Source organism: Panonychus citri, unplaced genomic scaffold, assembly GCF_014898815.1.
Source record: "Panonychus citri isolate SS breed McGregor unplaced genomic scaffold, ASM1489881v1 Contig00040, whole genome shotgun sequence".
Classification (NCBI taxonomy): Eukaryota; Metazoa; Arthropoda; class Arachnida; order Trombidiformes; family Tetranychidae; genus Panonychus; species Panonychus citri.
In genome coordinates, this window is record NW_026515445.1 from 1,342,179 (window position 1) to 1,361,318 (window position 19,140).

A 19,140-nucleotide genomic window follows, 5' to 3' on the forward strand; every position below is an offset into this window, starting at 1 on the left:
GACTGTCCCCTGATTCTCCCAATAAGCAAAACAATTAAATCATCTTTAATTGCGATTAATTTCTCAAGTCAAGTTTCAATTTGATTCCAAGTCCAAGACTATTTCCATTGCCCATAGATGGCGATCCAGTCGCTAGAATTTCTCTCCATCAGGTAACGTGTCTCATTTGTCTCATTTGAGAGATTTAAAAAATTTGGTCAATGGTTTATTCTTATCAAATTGTTTATTAATTTATATTGATTGTAACTTTTGTTCCATTGTAGTTAATTATGTTCCCATCTAGCATTTCTTTCACTTTATTATTAGTGTTCTTAATTCAATTGGCTGATTGCCTTTATTTCCATATAGGGGAAACCGAAAGGAAATGTTTCATTGAGGAAATACCAGATGAGACTCTTGTTGTAGGAAATTATAAATGTCAATTATTTGATCCCCAAACTGGAGGTTATATGCCTTCATCGCCAGGAATTGGGATGCATGTTGAAGTAAGAGATCCAGATGATAAAATAATGCTCTCTAAAGGTGAGTTGACCTGTGTTGATAAGATGAAAGAATTGAGGTTATACCGAGTCGGGTGTTTTGTTTACTAAATGACATTTGGAACGTCATCTTTTCTTGAGATCTATTTATGTTTTGAGTTACATTAATCTCTTTTTTTCTTGTTGATTTATTTTCTCTGTCTATAGTTTACAGCTCTGAAGGACGATTTTCATTTACATCACATGTTCCGGGCGAGCACATAATTTGTCTTTACTCAAACTCTACTCGATGGTTTGCTGGTTCACAATTACGAGTCCATTTGGATATTCAAGTCGGTGAACACGCTGTTGATTATGCTCATGTTCAGCAGAAAGAGAAACTTAGCGAGTTACAATTAAGAGTTAGACAGCTTTTGGATCAAGTGGAACAGATTACAAAAGAACAGAACTATCAAAGGTATCGCGAGGAAAGATTTAGACAAACCAGTGAAAGTACCAATTCTCGAGTTTTATGGTGGTCATTGGGACAAACGGTTATTCTTGTCGTCATGGGCTTTTGGCAAATGAAGCATCTTAAGAGTTTCTTCGAAGCAAAGAAATTGGTGTAAAAAACTGTCCACAAAGATCAATGTTCACCATTGATCTTTTTTTTCTCACATTATCATCAACTATCAGTATGGAAAGGGAGATCTTTTCTTCATTTACGGTGACAAAGCCTTATATAAATTTTTTATTCCAATCAGTTTGCCTAATTTCTCGGGTATTGTGTTTATCCAACGCGATCCGCGTAGAGTGAAAAGATTAAAAGTCTAATCCAATTTTCACCACTGATTCGATACAAGAAGTCATTATATTTAATTTGTAATTCCCAGAATTTAAAAAGACAACAATGTAATTGTTAAGCTCTTCAGGATATGATAGACAAAAGATTAAAACTCATTTCAATCAGTTTACTCTTGACAAATGTGATTGTTTTTAATTGTCCACTAGTTTTTAGGCCAATTGGTTGTATTTTCATTATCCAGATATAATCAGGCAATGGTATTGACGAGAAAACAATCTTCTGAGATTATTAAATCACAATTGATCCAATCATCTTATCCAATTGATTGCGATGAACAGTTTGAAGAAAAAGCTGAAGAAAAGGGTAAATCTGAAAAAAGAATAAAATTTCCTGAGAAACTTTGGAATCTCGTTGAATCTGATGAAATTGAATCAATCAAATGGTCCAAAAATGGAAGAGCGATCGGCATCGATCCGAAGGAATTACAATATGGACTGAGGGTCAATTTACTCGGATTCAAAACGGTCAATTTTTCTTCCTTCACTCGACAATTAAACCTTTATGGTTTTCGTAAGATCAATTGTGAAACAGATTATCACGAGTATGAACATCCTTATTTCACCAAAGACAAAATTCATTTGAAAAAATTGAAACGAAACAAGAAAATCAATTATGAATCAGATTCATCTTCTTCCACATCATCATCGCCGATCACGAGAACTGAAATCAAACTGGAAAATTCACAATTCGATTCAATGAGCGAAACAACTGAAGCGCTCGACGAGAATGTTAATCATGAGGAAATTGTTGATTCGAAAGCTGAAGAAAGAGCAACAATTAAATGCTTCGGATCTTTTTATAGTTGTTTTGATTATTATGGAAAAAGTAAATCACAAGAAGATCTCATTAAATGGGATAGTCAATTTACTGAGGACCAACCGGCGAATGCTTATTTCTTTTAATTCCACAACAATTAGTGATTGAAAAGTGGAAATGAACAATTAAGATTCTTTTGATTATCACATATTGTTTTCTCAAACGTTTTTTTTTCAGCAGTGTAACATTTTTTAATTACAATAAATGTAAAGTTTCATTTATTGAATTTGATTAAGTTAATTTGATGGGTAAACCAAAATGCTAAATGCTATTAAAGTGATGATTAGTTGCTTAATTACTGAGAGGTGATCAGATTAAAGTTTGTGCAACAAGTAAAAAAATGATACATTAATTGTGTTTAAAGTGCAATTATAAGATTTTTTATGAAAAAACCTTAATGAGTACTTGGGTTTCCGATTCAAGAAAAACAATGAATCAGAATAAAAGGTGAATAGTGTTGAGGGAGCAAATCTTGTTAGGAATTGGAAAAAGGTAATTAGAGTGATTGATATGGAAGAGGAGGAAGAGAGGGAGAGAGAGAAATCTAGTGATGTGATTACTTGGGTTTAGTTTCATGGTCGGTTACACGACGAATGAAAATGTTGTCCGCTGGAATATCTTTGGCATCTGATGTCTCGAAAAGGTAAGAGGAAGCGATGGCAAGGTAATTGTTGTCAGGCGAAAACGCAAGAGAACTGATACTTGTCGGGTATTTGTGGAACTGGCAAAGTCTTTTCTTATTGAAACCATCCCAAATATTGACGAAACCATCTGAACCACCGGTGGCAAATGTATTATATACTTTATGGAACGAAATTGCATTAACTGGGTAAATGTTTTCGATTCCTGTGGTCGTATCTTTGTTTCTATGACATTTAAAGGCATATTTTTTCTTCTGAGCTTCGGGCGCTGGGTCAAAATATTCAACGGACACTCTACCCTCAATTGAGCTTAAAACGTAGCCTTGTTTGTTTGGGAAGCATTTTATGTACCTTGTTTGGTATTTTAGTGAAGATTCTCGCCTTTGTTGAACATAGGACATATTCCTGAGATCCCAAACAAGAACTCGACGACCAGCAGTTCCAACCACTAATGTCTCTCCACAAACGTCCATAGTGTAAATTTTGTCAGGCTGAGCAAAAGAGCCTGATGGTGACGGTGATCGAGCGTCCCATAGTTTGACACAAGCATCCCAACCTCCAGTAATGACAACATTGATATCAGGAGCATATTCAACGCATCTAATTGCTCCATTATGAGAACCAGCAACAGTTTCAACACCGGCAGCTAAGTCAAAGATCTTGACTTGTTGATCGAAACCACCACTCCAGGCATGATTGTTATCCTAAAGACGGTTAAAGAAACAACATAAAAATCAAACTAAAATTAGCAAAAGAAAAGATTGAAGGAAGAACCAATTATCTCTTGAAACTTACTTGGAAACAACAATCGAGAACTGGTGAATTATGTTTATATTGAGTTTTCAATTTATTTACAGTAATATCATACAGACGGACATGAGTGTCCCAAGAAGCGGTTAACAGAAATTGTGAAGACGTTAATCCAAATTTAATGTTTTGTATACAGTCGGTTGGCGGTGATTCCAACTTGAATTCATTAGTGTTTTCCAAAAGGGTCATTGTAATTACAGACTAAATAGTTGACACACACACAAAAAGAACAATTTCTAACAACAATTAGTCAGCAATATAAAAAAATAATTGTAATTAAAAAGCGAAAAAGAAACAATAAAATTGAATCAGATTAACAACAAGAGAGTCAAACAAAAAGACGGTTAACAAAAATTCAAAATAGCCCCGCGTAGTCATGGCAACCGAATTGAAGAAGGGGACGTTCAATAAGAAAAAAGCGTAACGACACAAGAAAAAGGAAACAAATTGAAACTCAATTAAGAAGGAAAATTAATTATTTAGAACAATCAATTTAAACAATATTTTCGAAATCAATATTTATGCACAATAGAATGGAAAACCTGAAAATAGACGGAAAGTAAATGAACAAAAATGAGAGTAGAAAAAAAGTAAACAGTTAATTTCATCAACAAAGAAAAATATTTTTCAATCGAATTTCAATTAATCAAAAATCGTTCGGATTTTAAATTTAGTAAATAAGAGGACAATCAAAGGTAAAGCTTTTAATTGCGACAAGATAACAGTAAATTAACTCTAGTGATCAAAAGATGGAGCTTTGAGCTTCATTCAGATTGGTTTGAATTCGAAGGCAGAAAAAAGTTCTGATGGAGTTCATTTTATCTATCGAGTTGAAAGTTCTATTAGAACTTAGAAAGAGAACTGAATAAACTGTTATCAGAACTGATTCTGTTAGCAACGAACCCACAAGGTTATCATGTTGATATAATGTGAATTGTAACAACTTTTTTGTATCATTTTCCAATTCCATCTTTATTCATCCTCTTTTTTCTTATAATTTCTCCTTCCTCTTAATATGATTATCATTATTATCATTTAATCAGTAGAAGCAATTATAAGATTATAAGATAATTAAGACAATAGACAACCAATGAATTCTAATTGTAAAGCCAACAATCAATTACAAGTAATCAGTCAACAGTTAGAATATGTTATCAAAAAATTAGATTAATCAAAAAGTTACACCAAAGATATGATGAGACTTGTTTTTTTTTTTAAATGATCAACAACAATTAACTGTTAAACCAATAAGGTTGATGATTTGATAAAAATTATCAATCAATTGAACGTAAACTGTTGTTTTAATCAGTGTTAACTGTGCTTTTGCCGTGTGAGTGTCTCCTTGTGATTAAAAATGTTCAACACAATTAACAACTCGGATAACCATTTACCAACAAGACCGAATCTTTTTTAATTAAAGTTAATCAAACAATTAATTGTAATGATCAAATCAAAGGATAAAGTGATGTTTCCATCAATAGTTAAAGTGCTTTCTTTTCATAACATTTGTATCACAATAGCAACAATTTACATTGTATCGCTTTTACCTCAAGCTTATGGTAAGTTGATCATCTTTCATTATGATAATAGTTTTCATCTTCATGATAATCATCATGATGCTTGTCAATGATGTTCAATTGAACTTTATATCAAAAATTGAACATTTATAAGCAGAAAAGAGAAATAGAAACTTTTTTATTTGCTCTTCCTTTTCTATCTGAACAGTTGAGAAAGAAATTCTCAGAACTGGAATGATTTCATTTCACCAGCATGATAGAAGATGAAGGAAGGAAAAAATATCCATCGATATATTGGAAATCGTTGAACCAGCACAAAATAAAAGAATCAAAATAATTTAGACATTTGTCTTGATTTAGAATCTAATGTCTATTTACTATTCTTTTTTTCTTCCAATTCTCTTCTTTCAGAATTGTTATATTTATTTTATCGGTCTCTTTACTTTTCTCTTTCTCTTTCTCTTGTTATCCATTATCATGTTTTCTGATTCTTGTGATTTATTTATATTCCTTTCTGATTCTTATTATCGTGTAATCGGTCTTGTTAATCCATTTGGTTGATCGGTTTTATTTGTTTATCTCTTTTTTCGTGACCACAGGTCAAGCACCATTGTTATTGAAGCGACCGTCCAATGTAACTGTTTCACCCGATTCAATGGTTTCGTTGCGTTGCTCTGCCAAGGGCAACCCTTTACCTCAGATCATGTGGACGACTCATGGTTACTCAGTTACAGACTCATCGAGACTCAGAATTGGTGATTATGTTTCATCTGATGGTTCAGTGATATCATTTATCAATATATCTCGTGTTAGTGTTGAAGAGGGAGGACGGTACGAGTGCACAGCGATTAATGACCTTGGGTCTGAAACAGCTCAGTCTTGGATCCATGTTATTGGTCCACCTTTTATAAAACTAATGAGAAACTTGACCGTAGTCGCAGGTCGGCCCATGTACATAAATTGTCCGTATTCAATTTATCGTCTATCATCATTGTCCTGGTTCAAAGGTGAGCAATTTAATCAATAATTTTAGACTCAAATTACCCAAGAAAAAGTTGATTCAGATATTTAAGATCATTCAGATCATTAGACCGAAAGATAATTGAGAATAACTTTTTCTCTTTCTAAAAGAGTAAATGTATTTCCAATATTCTTGTGGAAACTCAAAGACAATGAATGCTAATGATCTTATGATGTAGTTGACTTGGTTTCATATTATTCCACATGAAAATGATATATTTATTTGTTGAATATTCTGTCAAGTACTAAAATAACCATTGAGCTTTTCGCTTGTCACTTGGTAATAATCTCGACCATTCTGTTCATTGTATCAAAATCAGTCTCTTTAAGGATATATTTTATTTGTATTAAAAGTTGGATAAGTTAGACAACATCTTACAGACCGTTGAGCAAAAGTCATGATGAAACTTCATGAGCATGAGATTCAGTTATTCACTGGGAGTTGTCCCTTGGAATAGTTGAACCGTATAAAAAAAGGCAAGTCCAAGATATTATTTGGGACGAGATGAATAAGGAATAGAAAAAAACACTTTCTCTTTCACAAAGATCTTCTCATCATCATCATCATCATCATCCTCATCTTTGTCTTCCCTTTTTTATTAATAATCAAAGGGAATCTTTCATTGTCTTTCTTTCCATCATCCTGATCAGTTGAGTTTGAAAAAAAGTCTTCATTTCATTCACATGATTCATTTCTCAGGAGGTGGTCAATGAAACTCATCTCATGTTATCCCACCCCCATGAATTGAGAATTGAATTCACTACAGGGAAACAAAAAGTTTCGTTTCTTTGTTTAGATGTATCTTAATCTCCTTTCCCACTCAAAAGATACCCAATGGTCAGTTGATCTGGTCAGTGTTAACCGATTTCGGAAACAATCATTGAGAGAAAAAATTTCATCCAGGAAACTTGAACGTTGATATCACAGAGTATCAGTAAGAAATTGATTCATAATGAGAAGATGAGGAAAATAGTGAAAGAAAATACTGAATCCAAATCTCAGGAAATTCAATTGCGAATCAGAATCCAAATGAATGCTACAAAACTCCCAAGTGTAAACACTCCCATCAGTAGGAACTTGTTATCATGAAGATAAAAAAAAGAAACATAATTTCATGTAAAAAGTAATCAGTCTCAGAACTTTACTGATTTTGAAAATTTTATTATATTTACAACTGAATCTCAGAAACGATATCATGTAAAAAAGTGAACTGCATCCGATTTGTTTGATGAAATAAATTATTCAGATTTCAGTTGAATTGTTTGATTGTATTACCACAACAATTACATGGTCATAAATTGAGCAAGTTAAATAGTTTCCGTTTCACTGATACCATTCAAATACACACTTTAAATTGTTATAATTTATTGCCCAAACAATTTGTCTGATTGTTTGATCTGCACAAAACATCATTCATGATAATGAAACAAAATGTTTTCAGGCTCAATGAAACATTTTCTTCCGGTTGATAAAAAAATTTTGCAATAAAATAGATACAAAATGATAATACATTTGAAAATTTATTTCGCTGTTAATAAATTTCCTTCCTTTTACATGATTATCATGATATTTATCAACAATAGGTTGAAACTTTTACTTCTCATCAACATCATGAATCGTATTCATATAATAATCAGATCATAACTGTTCATCTAATACTCTTGTATTTTAATATCTTCTGAGCAAATCTTGATGGGTCATCTATTGGTCAGTAATGTCTATCAGAAAGTTAATCAAAATCGTGAAATTTTCTGATAATTGATTTCAATTAGTTGACTTTAATTCACCTTAATTGTTTGATTGTCTTTCAATTGCATGATTGCCTTTTTTCGTTATTTTCTATTTCAATTTACCGTTAGTCTATTGTTTATCCAATTTCAACCATGAATTTGTCTCAATGGGAATCAATGTTTATCTACTAATCTAAAATAATAGTAATTGTTATATATAAAAAGTAGATTTAATTATTTTCTTTTCTTAACCACACTAATCTAACTGTGTCTAATCAAAGTGATTTAATTCAATTATAAAGTAAACACTGTCAACTACCTGATTATTGAAAGGAAATAAACCAAAAAGATTACATGAAACAGATGATATCAAATGAGTTCTATCAGATTAATCTTGAACTGAATTTCAGATTCAATCCATTTGTAAGGGATTGAAGTTTCCCTTTTGAAGGTTGTTAGTTTACAATTGATTCCATTGGAAAAAAGCAATAACTTAAATGGATAATTGTTTAATGATATTAGCCATTAGTTAATGATTCTTTAAAATTTCAATTCAATTGTAATTTCCTGTTTTATACACTTAGAGAGCAACAACAATGATCAACATGATAATCAATATGAAGATTGAACTGAATCATCATTTAAAAGTTCACTGAATTGGAAGAAAATATTGATAGCAAAAATCCATTGATAAGAAAGGGTCATTTCTTATATCAATTTCCTGAACAGTTTTCAAACATTTCCTTTGGAATCTCCTCATGAAAAGCTCACTGAATTTTCATTCCCATCCTTCTAAACTTTTCCATCTAAATTAATAATTCCTCCTTCTTGATTTATGATTCACTATTTATCAATAATAATGATAATCAATAAATATCAATCCAAGAATCTGATAGTTTCGGTCATTCTATTTCTATCTTACTAATGTCCATAAGAACTGATGAAAAAATATCCACCATTTGCCTCTATTTTAATTATATCAGTTGATTTTCGTTGACAATAGATTCATCTTAGAATTCATTATGATCATTAATGAATATTTCATAAAATCACCATGATTTTGGTCAAAATAACGGAGAGATGATCATTAATCATATCTTGGAGGAAGCTGAGTTTTTACATGAAGTGAGAAAAGTTCATTTAAATTGAAACGGAAATGATGGAATAAGAAAATTGTTACCATTTTAACACGTAATGATTATCTTATATCAAGAACTGTTAGTCAAAATACCATCATGATATTTTCCATGACTTTTACGCCGAGTTGAAGGAAATAGGATATCGAGTGAAACCAAGTTAATATTTGAAGTTTATGATGTAAATTCAACAGCCGAATATTAAATCTGAATAAATGACAATTCCTTTCGAGTGAATGTTGATTATTGATAAATTCTAATTGCTATTATTTTCTTCCCAGGTGATCGACAACTTCCTATTAATCGACGACAAACAGTTTATCCTAACGGTACTTTGGTTGTTCATAATGTATTTAGACAAGAAGATGAAGGTGAATATAAGTGCCTGGTTGAAGACAAAGATGGACGATCAGCTGAAAGACGAATTGGTGTTCGTGTTCTTGGTAAGTTAATCTTCTAATTTCTCATGATGAATATAAATCTGCTAAATATTATCAATAGGAAAACAAATTAATCCATCACAAGATTTTATTCTTATGGTAAATGTGAGAGAATTGGTTACCTTTACATTGGAAGCATATCGAGCAATAAATGTATCTCATGTTATTGTTGCATTATTCATAGACTCTTGTAGAAAACCCTTATTCCCATGTAGTATTATTATTACATGGGAATCGGGGTGGAGGTGAAAAGAAAGGAGGAAGATGAAAACTATTCATTTCTTATGAAAATACCTTGTGATTAAGAATAGGCTCAGTTTGATCTCTATTGATGAGGAAGAAAAGGAAAAGGGCAAGAAAACATACTCTTCCTTTAGCTTTCTCTTCATCTTCTTTTCATTCACTCTATTATCATTATCTTCTTTCATGGTGTTCATTTTATTTGTTCTGTCTCTTGTAAAAACCTCCATTCTGAGTAAATCTTGATGATGATCATGATGGAGATGATGGTTGACAAAGTCTATTATTACGAAGGCAAAACGATGATTAAGGTGGTTGAGGTCACAGCTTCCAACTGTTCAAACCGAATGTCATTATTCAATTTTAATTGAGAAAAGAATGACAAAATTCTGAGCATTTTAGACTGAGAAAATTTTCCAACCATGAAACAATAGCCAATGAAACTATCCCTACACTTGATTCAGAAAAGTTCCAAAAGTTGAATGAATCAAAACTGAGAAGAGAAAAAGTTTAAACAAATTCTCAATATTAGATGAGAAAAAAAGTCTCATTTAATTAACATTGGAAAGTAAAAAGTAAAAAATGAAAACTCGATTTTCTCTATCACCAAGAATCGCATTCAATTAGCATGATGATATTATCCAATAGCAAGAGTTGGTCAGTTCATTAAGGAAATTGAGCTCATCATGATGAATCCAGAAAAAAAATCTATTCAACTGGAATAATGAAATATCATGTATGAACTTTGAAAGCAATACTTATCGACTATAATGAGATCTGAAAATCAGTTAATCCATAAAATTAAATTTAATAACAAACTCAGAACAGGTAAATTCAATTACGGTTTAACCTAAATAATGATAATAATTCAATAACAATATCGAATTGAAAAAAAAGTTCTAACCTGTAATTTGATTGAGAATTTTTTTACCATCAAATGGGTCTTGTTATTATCGTTATCTAATTGATTTAAACAATTAACTTAATTGATTAGATGATGATTACGTTAGACGATAATCTTATTTTGTAATAACACAATCATTGTTTTCACATTTGAACAATTTATTAATTGAGTTGATTAATTTTTACTTATATAGATAACTTTAAGTGTTAATCTGATTAATTAAATTGTTACCTTATTTCATGGCTACTGTTGATCAATTAATCTACTAATTAACAGGCTAAATCAACTGGGGATTGTGTAGTTAATTGTTGTGAAAAAAAAGTAAGATTTTGCTTCATTATTCAAATCCCAGGAGATTCATGATTAAGGTGCTGATTCTAATTAAGTTAATGATTCAATTTGTTAATCAGTCAAAAAATATTTACCATTTTGATTAACTGATAGTAGATTAAAATCCTGACAATTGAGATTATTTTAAATCATTAACCAGTTTGATTGTCTAATAATTCAGTAATCAAAAGCAACTGCTTTAATCATTAACCATTTATATTTACTAATTGATTTGATTAAACTCATTGATCTTGTACATTGTTGGTAAAGGAAGAGCTTTTTTTAAACATTAATCACTACACCATTAAAAGTTTAATAAAAATTAACTTTAACAATGATCAGAATCAACATGATCATCACAATAACCGTTAACCATTATAATCATTAAACAATTTAGTAAACAGCCAACAGATAATTACATTGTGAAAACATGATTAAACTGATTGTTGTTAGATAATAATAACAAAAAAACTATGTTCAGATTGGAACCAGATTAACTAACAATTAGGTTGAAATACATTAAACGGATTACATTATCTCAAGCAATCTAATCTCATAGACAATTAATTGAGTCAGACAATTAAAGCCTAAATGTTATCATGCGACAATTAACTCAAATGAAAATGAAAATAACTGATTTATGTATCGTAATCAAATCAACCTAATCAAGTTTATTAGCTTAATCATGAACAATGAAAAATAAAACTCAAGCTCCAATAACGATGATGATACAATAATAATAAGCTGAATAGGAGCAGCATTATGATTAGGCTAATAAGTGAATCAAATTTTTTGTTTGTTATAATAATGATTAAAGAGATGATTAATATAATAATGGTGATCGTTAATGATGATTTATTGTTAATTGTTTTCTATTCAGTTGCCCCAACAATTATGCCATTCAGTTTTGGAAGCAATTTACAGGAAGGTATGAGAGCCTCGGTAACGTGTACGATCACAACGGGCGATGTACCGATTGACATTCAATGGTTGAAAAATGGTCAACCCTTAATACTGACCAGTGACATTCACCTCGAAAAAGTGGACGATTTCATATCGACGTTGATTTTCAAGCCATTGCGACAAGATCATTCTGGGATATATTCTTGTGTAGCATCAAATGAAGCATCAACAAACAACCACACAATTCATCTTTCAGTTGACTGTGAGTATCATCATCTTCATCCTTCATCCCAACACCTTATCCCTCTCATCTTATCATCCCTTTTGCCTCATACCTTTTGTTTTCACATGGGAAGATAAGTCATCGTCTTATATTTATATTGATTGATTGACTTGGAACAAGGAAATTGAAGTAACATGAACAACGAATTAAGTTGAAAGTAAAAATACTTGAACAGAAAAAGATCACAAGATTATTCAGTTACTATTTTCCATTGATGATGATGATGAAGATGAAGATAATCTTTTCATCATCATCTTGATTATCATCTTTTCTCATTGGAACCATTTTCCTCTGAACATTTAATAATAATAAGGATAATATTGTTTTCTTGTAATTCAGGCATTTTATTTGTGTGAATAAAATGAATTACAATTGAGTTTTCATGATGAAATTGGATTTAATTGCTTTTGCTTAGCAATTAAATATCCACTATTTGTTTTTCATCTTGATTGAGTTTTATCATGATAAACATTTTCAACTAATAAATGTCCAGTTAAGATGAAGATAATGATGATTAAACTTTTCAAGTGAAAATAAATAAACTCGGGAAAAGAAATGAAAACTACTCAAGTTTATTTCCCTGAATTCACCCTGCAAAACAATTCAATTGCAAGTCATTCAGATCAACATGAAATTTACATAACTCTCATCTGCTATGATGTTGACCCTTGGGAGTGATAATAATATCCAATTCCAAGATAGATAAATATTGACCAGAATTTATTTCCAAGTTGAGTTTTTCCATTGACCAAGTGTTGAACTTATTTCATGATTATATCATCACATGGACATGAAACTTTTGCTGTTCCAAGGGTCAAAAGTCATGAATTATCATTTTGATTTACTATTTTGAGAAAAAGCAAAAAAGCCATAACTCGATTTCAAATTTTTCTCTTATCCATTTGATGATTCATCTGAACTTTGGTTCATGTTTGATGTTAGTATTATCATGTATTCATCCCTACATCAGTGAAGCTATTTTTAGATATCATGAGGCTACGATTCTTTGACATGATAATTCTCAAGTCACTTTGTCTAAGATATTAACAGTTATCTCATTAATTCCCTGATTAGTTATAACTTATTAAATATCCTTCTCTCAACCTTCCAAGTCAATAGTTATTTTTTACTTCTTACACTTTTATCATTTGTCATTGAGAGTTGGTGTTCATTTTGACAACATGATCATCATGATGATAATCAGAAATTTGAACTGAAATCACGATTGTTGACAGTTGCATCTTCATCATCATCAGATAATTTAACTCAATCTCAAAGTTTTGTTCCTATTACATCATCACATGCGAAGAATGGGAAAGAGACTCAGAATTTATTCCATATTATTTGTGGGAAAAGAAGGTAAACTTTTCATGTTCGAATCTCGAACACGTCCTTTTTATCGATTTAACCTGTAAATTCCAAGTAGAAGATTCTTGTTTCTCATCTTCCTCCTTTTTCTCATCCTCATCTTCTCATCCTCATCTTCTAGTTCCATTTTCATTCATTTTTGTCTTTTATACTCAGTCAACCATCGGTAAAAAGTTGATTCACATTCTCACACCTTATCCATTATTGATCATCAGTTGAGTGTCAAGAAATAACCATCAATCCATTCACCATTTTATCCAACATTTCTCATCATCTCTTCCTCCATTCATATTATCATCTTCATCTTTCATCTCATTCTCTTTCTCATCTTTTCTCGGTGTAACCATCATCATAACCATCATCCAAATAATATAACCAATCCTCACAAATCATAATTTACTTTTCCCTTGAAAAACTCAATCTTTCCCGACTTATTTTAGTATAATAATGACTTGAGCATTAACAGAGTCACCATGATAACCACAATTAACTTTAATCATGAATTATGAACACAAGATAACAGATTAATTATTCCAATCTAATCAGTATTTTAATGAATTAGATGTTTCATATCTAATATCTACTAATAATGGTGATAACTTTCACTTTAATTATTCTCAATTCAGATTCTTGCCTGAGTAGCAATAAACTAATCTCATCATTCATCATGTATAATATTATAATCATCTTAATCATTGTTAACATTTCTTATTCACTAAATTACTTAGACTTTATGTTAGTACATCTTTGCACGTAATAAATGGTTTCCACTGAATGAAACTATTATCACAATCATATGTTAATTTCATTTGAATTATAACAAAGTTACAAATTATCAGGAAGTAATCAGATTTAATTCAATGTTGAAATGAACATGAAATACTCAAGAGATTTACAAGTAATAGAGGAAAATTCAACTTTAAAATTTATCGAAAAGATGACTTTTTATTTGAATTCTTTAATTAATTAATCAAATCGAATTGAAATCCAGTCCAGTCGTTGATTCCAATGAAAATGACTAACTAGAGTTAATCTTCTGGAGACTATCGAGTGATTACAATTTGAAGTGAATTAATCCAATCAAATCTTATTGATAATTCATATTAAGATGATGAGATTTGATTAATTTATGAGAAACTGAAAGGGAAGAAAAAATTTGCTGAATTTTGTGAGCTCACAGAACTCACAGAGATCAATGGGAGGTGAAAGAGAATGAGGCAACTGAGATGAGAATTGATGATGATATTTGAGGGCCTGAGGTGATTTGACGATACAATTGCTGTCTCATCAGGTGAATTAATATATTCTGTCTCAATAAAGAACAAAAATAATAACTTAGAAAATAGTTTTCTCATTGATTCGAAGGCTCAGAATCTTTCTTCTTATTTATCTCTCTCATTCTCTCAGTTGATCTCATGATAATCATGATAATATTGTTAAGAATATTCTGTAAATTCTGTCGGGTAGTAATAATTTCCAATGATGATAATGATGATAAGCTACGATTTAGTGTGAATAATGACATTAGTCAAAATAATGGGGACCAAATATTTTCGCCCTGAGGGCAAACATATCACAACCTATTATCATCTGAATTATTACTACATGAGGAAGAAAAGAAACGATATAAATTATAGACTAAGTAAATTCTGTGATTTCCTATCCGAAATTCATTCACATTTCCATTCTGTCAATTCTCCACCAGGAATCAGAATCTTAATAAATTATCATGATTATATTTTTTTCCTCCACATGATTAACATTTCTCATTAAATCCTTTGCATTAACATGAACAAAAAAAGTTGTTTAATATCTTTAAGGTGTTTCCAGCATTTTCATGATGATCTTATCATCATTATTAACATGATTATTCATTATTCTCTTAATCAGAATTAGCTCCAGGGGAAGAAAAGGAATAATATTTATATTGAATAGGAAGAGATTTTTTCATTCTCTCGTATCATTAATTGAGTAAATATCACTAATTATAAACAATATACAAATTATTAGTATCAACAATTCATGTTGATTAAGTTAATTAATCAGCACGAATATTGAGTCACAATTAAGTTAATGCTGAGGGAGAAAAAAAAGTTTTGACAATCAGATGTATCATTAGATTTGATTATCTCCATGAAATCAGGAAAGTTTTTTTTTGTTGAATTTCCTAAAAGCAGAAATAATAATGAATAAGTTTTGGAAATTTAATCTTTTTGTTCCTCATTGAATATATTAGATGTATATTCAATTGGAACGATTGAGAATCATGATGATTTTTTATTATCTGATAGAAATGACGAAGTAAAAATAATAATTCTTATTCTGTATTCGATAAATTGTCTTAAATGTTATTAGTTTAATATATGGAATCTTTTTTCTCTACTGAAAGTTCAAAGGATTGGTTAAAATTATGAGAATTAACCGTAGAAGAAAAAAATGCCAAAGAAGATGAAAGTTCCATGTGAGTGGATGGGGAAAGTGATGGAGATATAAAAAGTTATTAGGAAATAAAAGTTTATGATAATAACATTAGAAAAAAAAGTTTCATTCGAGTTTCATTTTCTTGAATGAGAGAAAAAGTTTGAGAAAAATTCAGAGACTTTATGATGAAAATGATTGTAATGTTAAGTCAATTTCACTGATTAACAAAATGATGAAGTTCATGAGAAATATTAACATGATTCACAAAAGGAGATACTCTGTTAGCAAGAGATTTTGAAATGATTGCAGATTCTTAATTTGTTTAAATGCATTCGCGTTTAATTCAAGTCTATTAGTAGCCATGTGAATAGTCAGAATTTTATATTACTTGGTCTGAATTTTAAAATGACACTTGAAATAAATGCAGTTGAATTCAACATTCTGATAACTATATGAATCTCGGAATCGAGTCTTTTTATATCTTTTATTCAAATTGGCGATGGTAGATGAGTGTGAAAGTGAGATGAGATCTAAATAGTAATTCAATAAAGTGAATTAGTAAATTAACACAATAATCATGATGGTTATTGGCCTGAAAATGATTAGTATTGTGAAGAAATGGTTATTGTGAATTTCATGAAAGAGCTTAACTTTCGTCTCTCTCCACTATCCTGACATCTTTTCCATGGTAATGTTTGAGTTTCGAATTTGATAATCTCATCAAATAATTGTGAATAAGTTTTACTTTTACATGGAAGAGCTCATGATATTTTCTAGGCTCAAGGTTGAGAAATAAAGTATCAAAATATTTTCGTACATTTTGTATAATGATGTTGATGAATTTCTGAGGTAAGATGATGAATTTGATGGTTACTCATTCATCCAGCTGATGAAACTCTGAATGCGTTCAGTATGAAATTCTGCAAACTTTTGTTCCAATTTTTTTATCCTCAGTTAAACTCAGAACTTTCTCTGATTAACATTCTGTTCTAGTCACCGGTATTCTCAACATTTCATCTCATCTACGCTTAAGACACTTGCTATTACATCTTGAGCATTTCCACAATATCTTCTTCTTCATCATCATGATCATCATGTTCTGTGGTTTCTTTAGCCTTCATTTAATTCGAAAGAATAATTTTTTTCTCTTTTGGTGAAACTCTGTTAAGATGATGAACATTACCATAATTTAAGGTGAAGTTAAAATGATTTACATAATTTAGACTTAATTCCAACACTGATTGTGAATATATTTCTGTGAAATGAAGCTCAGAATATTCTTGAATTGAGAATAAAATTTTTCAAGAATTGAGTTCGACTTGAAAGAAAAAAATTCCAAGTGAAATCTTTTTCTTTTCTCACAAGATATTCTCATGAACGATAATAATGATTAATTTAATATAATGATTTCTTTTCTTAGCTAATCTACACAAAAGATAAGATATATTTCATTTCAATTATTATTCAATCATGATAATGATATTAAGATGGAGTCGGAGTGAAGGTATTTTATCATTTTAATCTGGAAAAGTTCATGGGAAGCATCAGTAATTTCCAGGATTTATAATGAACAACATGGAATGAGTTGAAATTATATGAATATTTTTCGTTATCTGAAATTCAAATTTTGTTCAGATTTCAATATTTTCTCATTGAGATGATAAAATTACCATGAAGTAAAAAAGTTGATCATCTGTTTCAATTGAGTTTCATTATTATTATGTAATTTGAATCAATATTTTTGCTTTTTCTTTTATTATTATTATTACATCTTCATGTATCTTCATTATCGTTTTCAGGATAATTGTAGTTTTATCTTGAAAGAATCAATTACGATTGAGAGTATATGAAAACCCCTCAAGTTAAATCAATTGTAGATGATGATGAAGATGATAATATCAATTGATGATCATGATTCACATTCATCTTCATCATTCAGCTTCCTCAGGTAATCAAATGCTGATACTGATGAATGAAGATAAGAATATAAAAATAACCTGAATAAGATGATCAAGTTTACCTAATTTCACAAACAAATTACAGTTATCATCATCATCATCCTTTTCCTCTCTCAGCATCATTTTCTTTGTCACTTTCTCTTTTCTCTTCCATAAATTACTTCCATCTTCCTCATCTACCAGAACTTTATTCTCATTCTATTCCATGTCATTGGCAACTCTTTCGTCTTCTTCTTCTTCCTTATCATCCTCTCTTATCTTCTTCATTTTCTTTCTCTCTTTTTTTTGTTCATCTTCTTTGGGCCACTTGAACTTCTTCGGCTTCTCTGATTTTCCATTAACTTTTCTTGCAGCATCTTTCATCCTCTCATTACGATCTCACGATAAAGATTATCCTCTCAATCCCTTTGGACTATTTTTGGGTCAAACAAAAAATATCTAATAACATTGAATATGATACATAATACATATTATCTGTTTTTAAAAGTTGTCTCCTGATTGGATTCAGGGCCTAGAGTTTCATGATGATAATCATGAAAGCTAATAAAGATATTATTTCATTCTGATCTCACTAATCTTTTCAATTAACTTTGCTAGACAATAAGATTCAATTAGTTTTCAGATTATTGCTTTAAACAACAATCCAAATATAATAATAAATTGAAGGGTAAAGTGGATAGAGAAAAGGGAAATCGTAATTATATTTTCCTTATTATCCATTTTTACAATGAAACTGAGATTACAGGGTCTTCCTTTCATGTAGATATAATTTCATTAATATATTACGAAGGAGAAAATTATTATTATATTTAGTATCTGATTCAAGCAGTGTTTTAACCGATAACGATGAAGATAATCAGATGAACTGATTATGTAAAAATCTGAAACGGTGAAAATTTTTGGATATAATTCAATTATTATATTGTGATAATTGGATAGATCAGAATAGTTTTGTCATCAGAATCAGAATTTTTTGTGCTTTTCTCAATGAAATGAATTGAAAGGCCAATAATTTGAAGATAATGATGATTAACATGATTCTCTAGGTGGAGACCGAATGACAATTCATTTCCAGATGAATGATATTGAATTAAAGGTGAGGCTCACAAAGGAATCAGAACTTTAATAATTCAAATTTCTATCATGAAGGTGTTTATATTTTAATCTCTAATTTAAATATTTTTAATTCTTTGCCACCAAAGGATATTCAGTTTACTATTGAACTGATCCAATTATAATTAACTTGGAGTTGAAAGTAAATCAATAATCCAAACTAACAATTCAACTTTAATTAGAAAT

At 30.3% G+C, this 19,140-nt stretch overlaps 4 protein-coding genes across 5 annotated transcripts in view; 3 read left to right on the forward strand and 1 right to left on the reverse strand.

Moving 5' to 3' along the window:
• Positions 1-160: 160 nt before the first annotated feature.
• Positions 161-1,218, forward strand: LOC128398007 (transmembrane emp24 domain-containing protein eca-like). The gene is made up of 2 exons (XM_053358811.1): positions 161-522; positions 687-1,218. The coding sequence occupies exons 1-2, from the start codon at positions 270-272 to the stop codon at positions 1,085-1,087; spliced, it is 654 nt and encodes a 217-aa protein (XP_053214786.1). The 5' UTR covers positions 161-269; the 3' UTR covers positions 1,088-1,218.
• A 297-nt stretch (positions 1,219-1,515) lies between these two features.
• Positions 1,516-2,225, forward strand: LOC128398006 (uncharacterized). Its single transcript, XM_053358810.1, has one exon. The coding sequence runs from the start codon at positions 1,518-1,520 to the stop codon at positions 2,223-2,225; it is 708 nt and encodes a 235-aa protein (XP_053214785.1). The 5' UTR covers positions 1,516-1,517.
• On the reverse strand, positions 2,170-3,933 carry LOC128398005 (mitotic checkpoint protein BUB3-like). The gene is made up of 2 exons (XM_053358809.1): positions 3,576-3,933; positions 2,170-3,484 (listed from the first exon to the last, which is right to left on the reverse strand). Exons 1-2 carry the CDS (start codon positions 3,777-3,779, stop codon positions 2,696-2,698), a joined length of 993 nt encoding a protein of 330 aa, XP_053214784.1. The 5' UTR covers positions 3,780-3,933; the 3' UTR covers positions 2,170-2,695.
• A 524-nt stretch (positions 3,934-4,457) lies between these two features.
• The window catches only part of LOC128398002 (cell adhesion molecule Dscam2-like), a 39,278-nt gene continuing 24,595 nt past the window's right edge, over positions 4,458-19,140 (forward strand). For both annotated transcript variants that reach the window (XR_008327029.1, XM_053358807.1), the window contains exons 1-4: positions 4,458-5,149; positions 5,707-6,114; positions 9,276-9,437; positions 11,789-12,073. Coding sequence is in view for 1 of the 2 variants with exons in the window: in XM_053358807.1 (XP_053214782.1) it covers positions 5,032-5,149; positions 5,707-6,114; positions 9,276-9,437; positions 11,789-12,073 (973 nt within the window). In the remaining variant the exon portion in view is untranslated. The remainder of the gene's footprint in view (positions 5,150-5,706; positions 6,115-9,275; positions 9,438-11,788; positions 12,074-19,140) is intronic.

Coding starts and splice junctions, on each gene's coding strand:
- LOC128398006 (XM_053358810.1), top strand. CDS start 1,518: ATGGTATTGACGAGAAAACAATCTTCTGAGATTATTAAATCACAATTG.
- LOC128398005 (XM_053358809.1), bottom strand. CDS start 3,779: ATGACCCTTTTGGAAAACACTAATGAATTCAAGTTGGAATCACCGCCA. Junction 3,485..3,575: donor TTCTCGATTGTTGTTTCCAA/GTAAGTTTCAAG, acceptor AACCGTCTTTAG/GATAACAATCATGCCTGGAG.
- LOC128398007 (XM_053358811.1), top strand. CDS start 270: ATGTTCCCATCTAGCATTTCTTTCACTTTATTATTAGTGTTCTTAATT. Junction 523..686: donor TAAAATAATGCTCTCTAAAG/GTGAGTTGACCT, acceptor CTCTGTCTATAG/TTTACAGCTCTGAAGGACGA.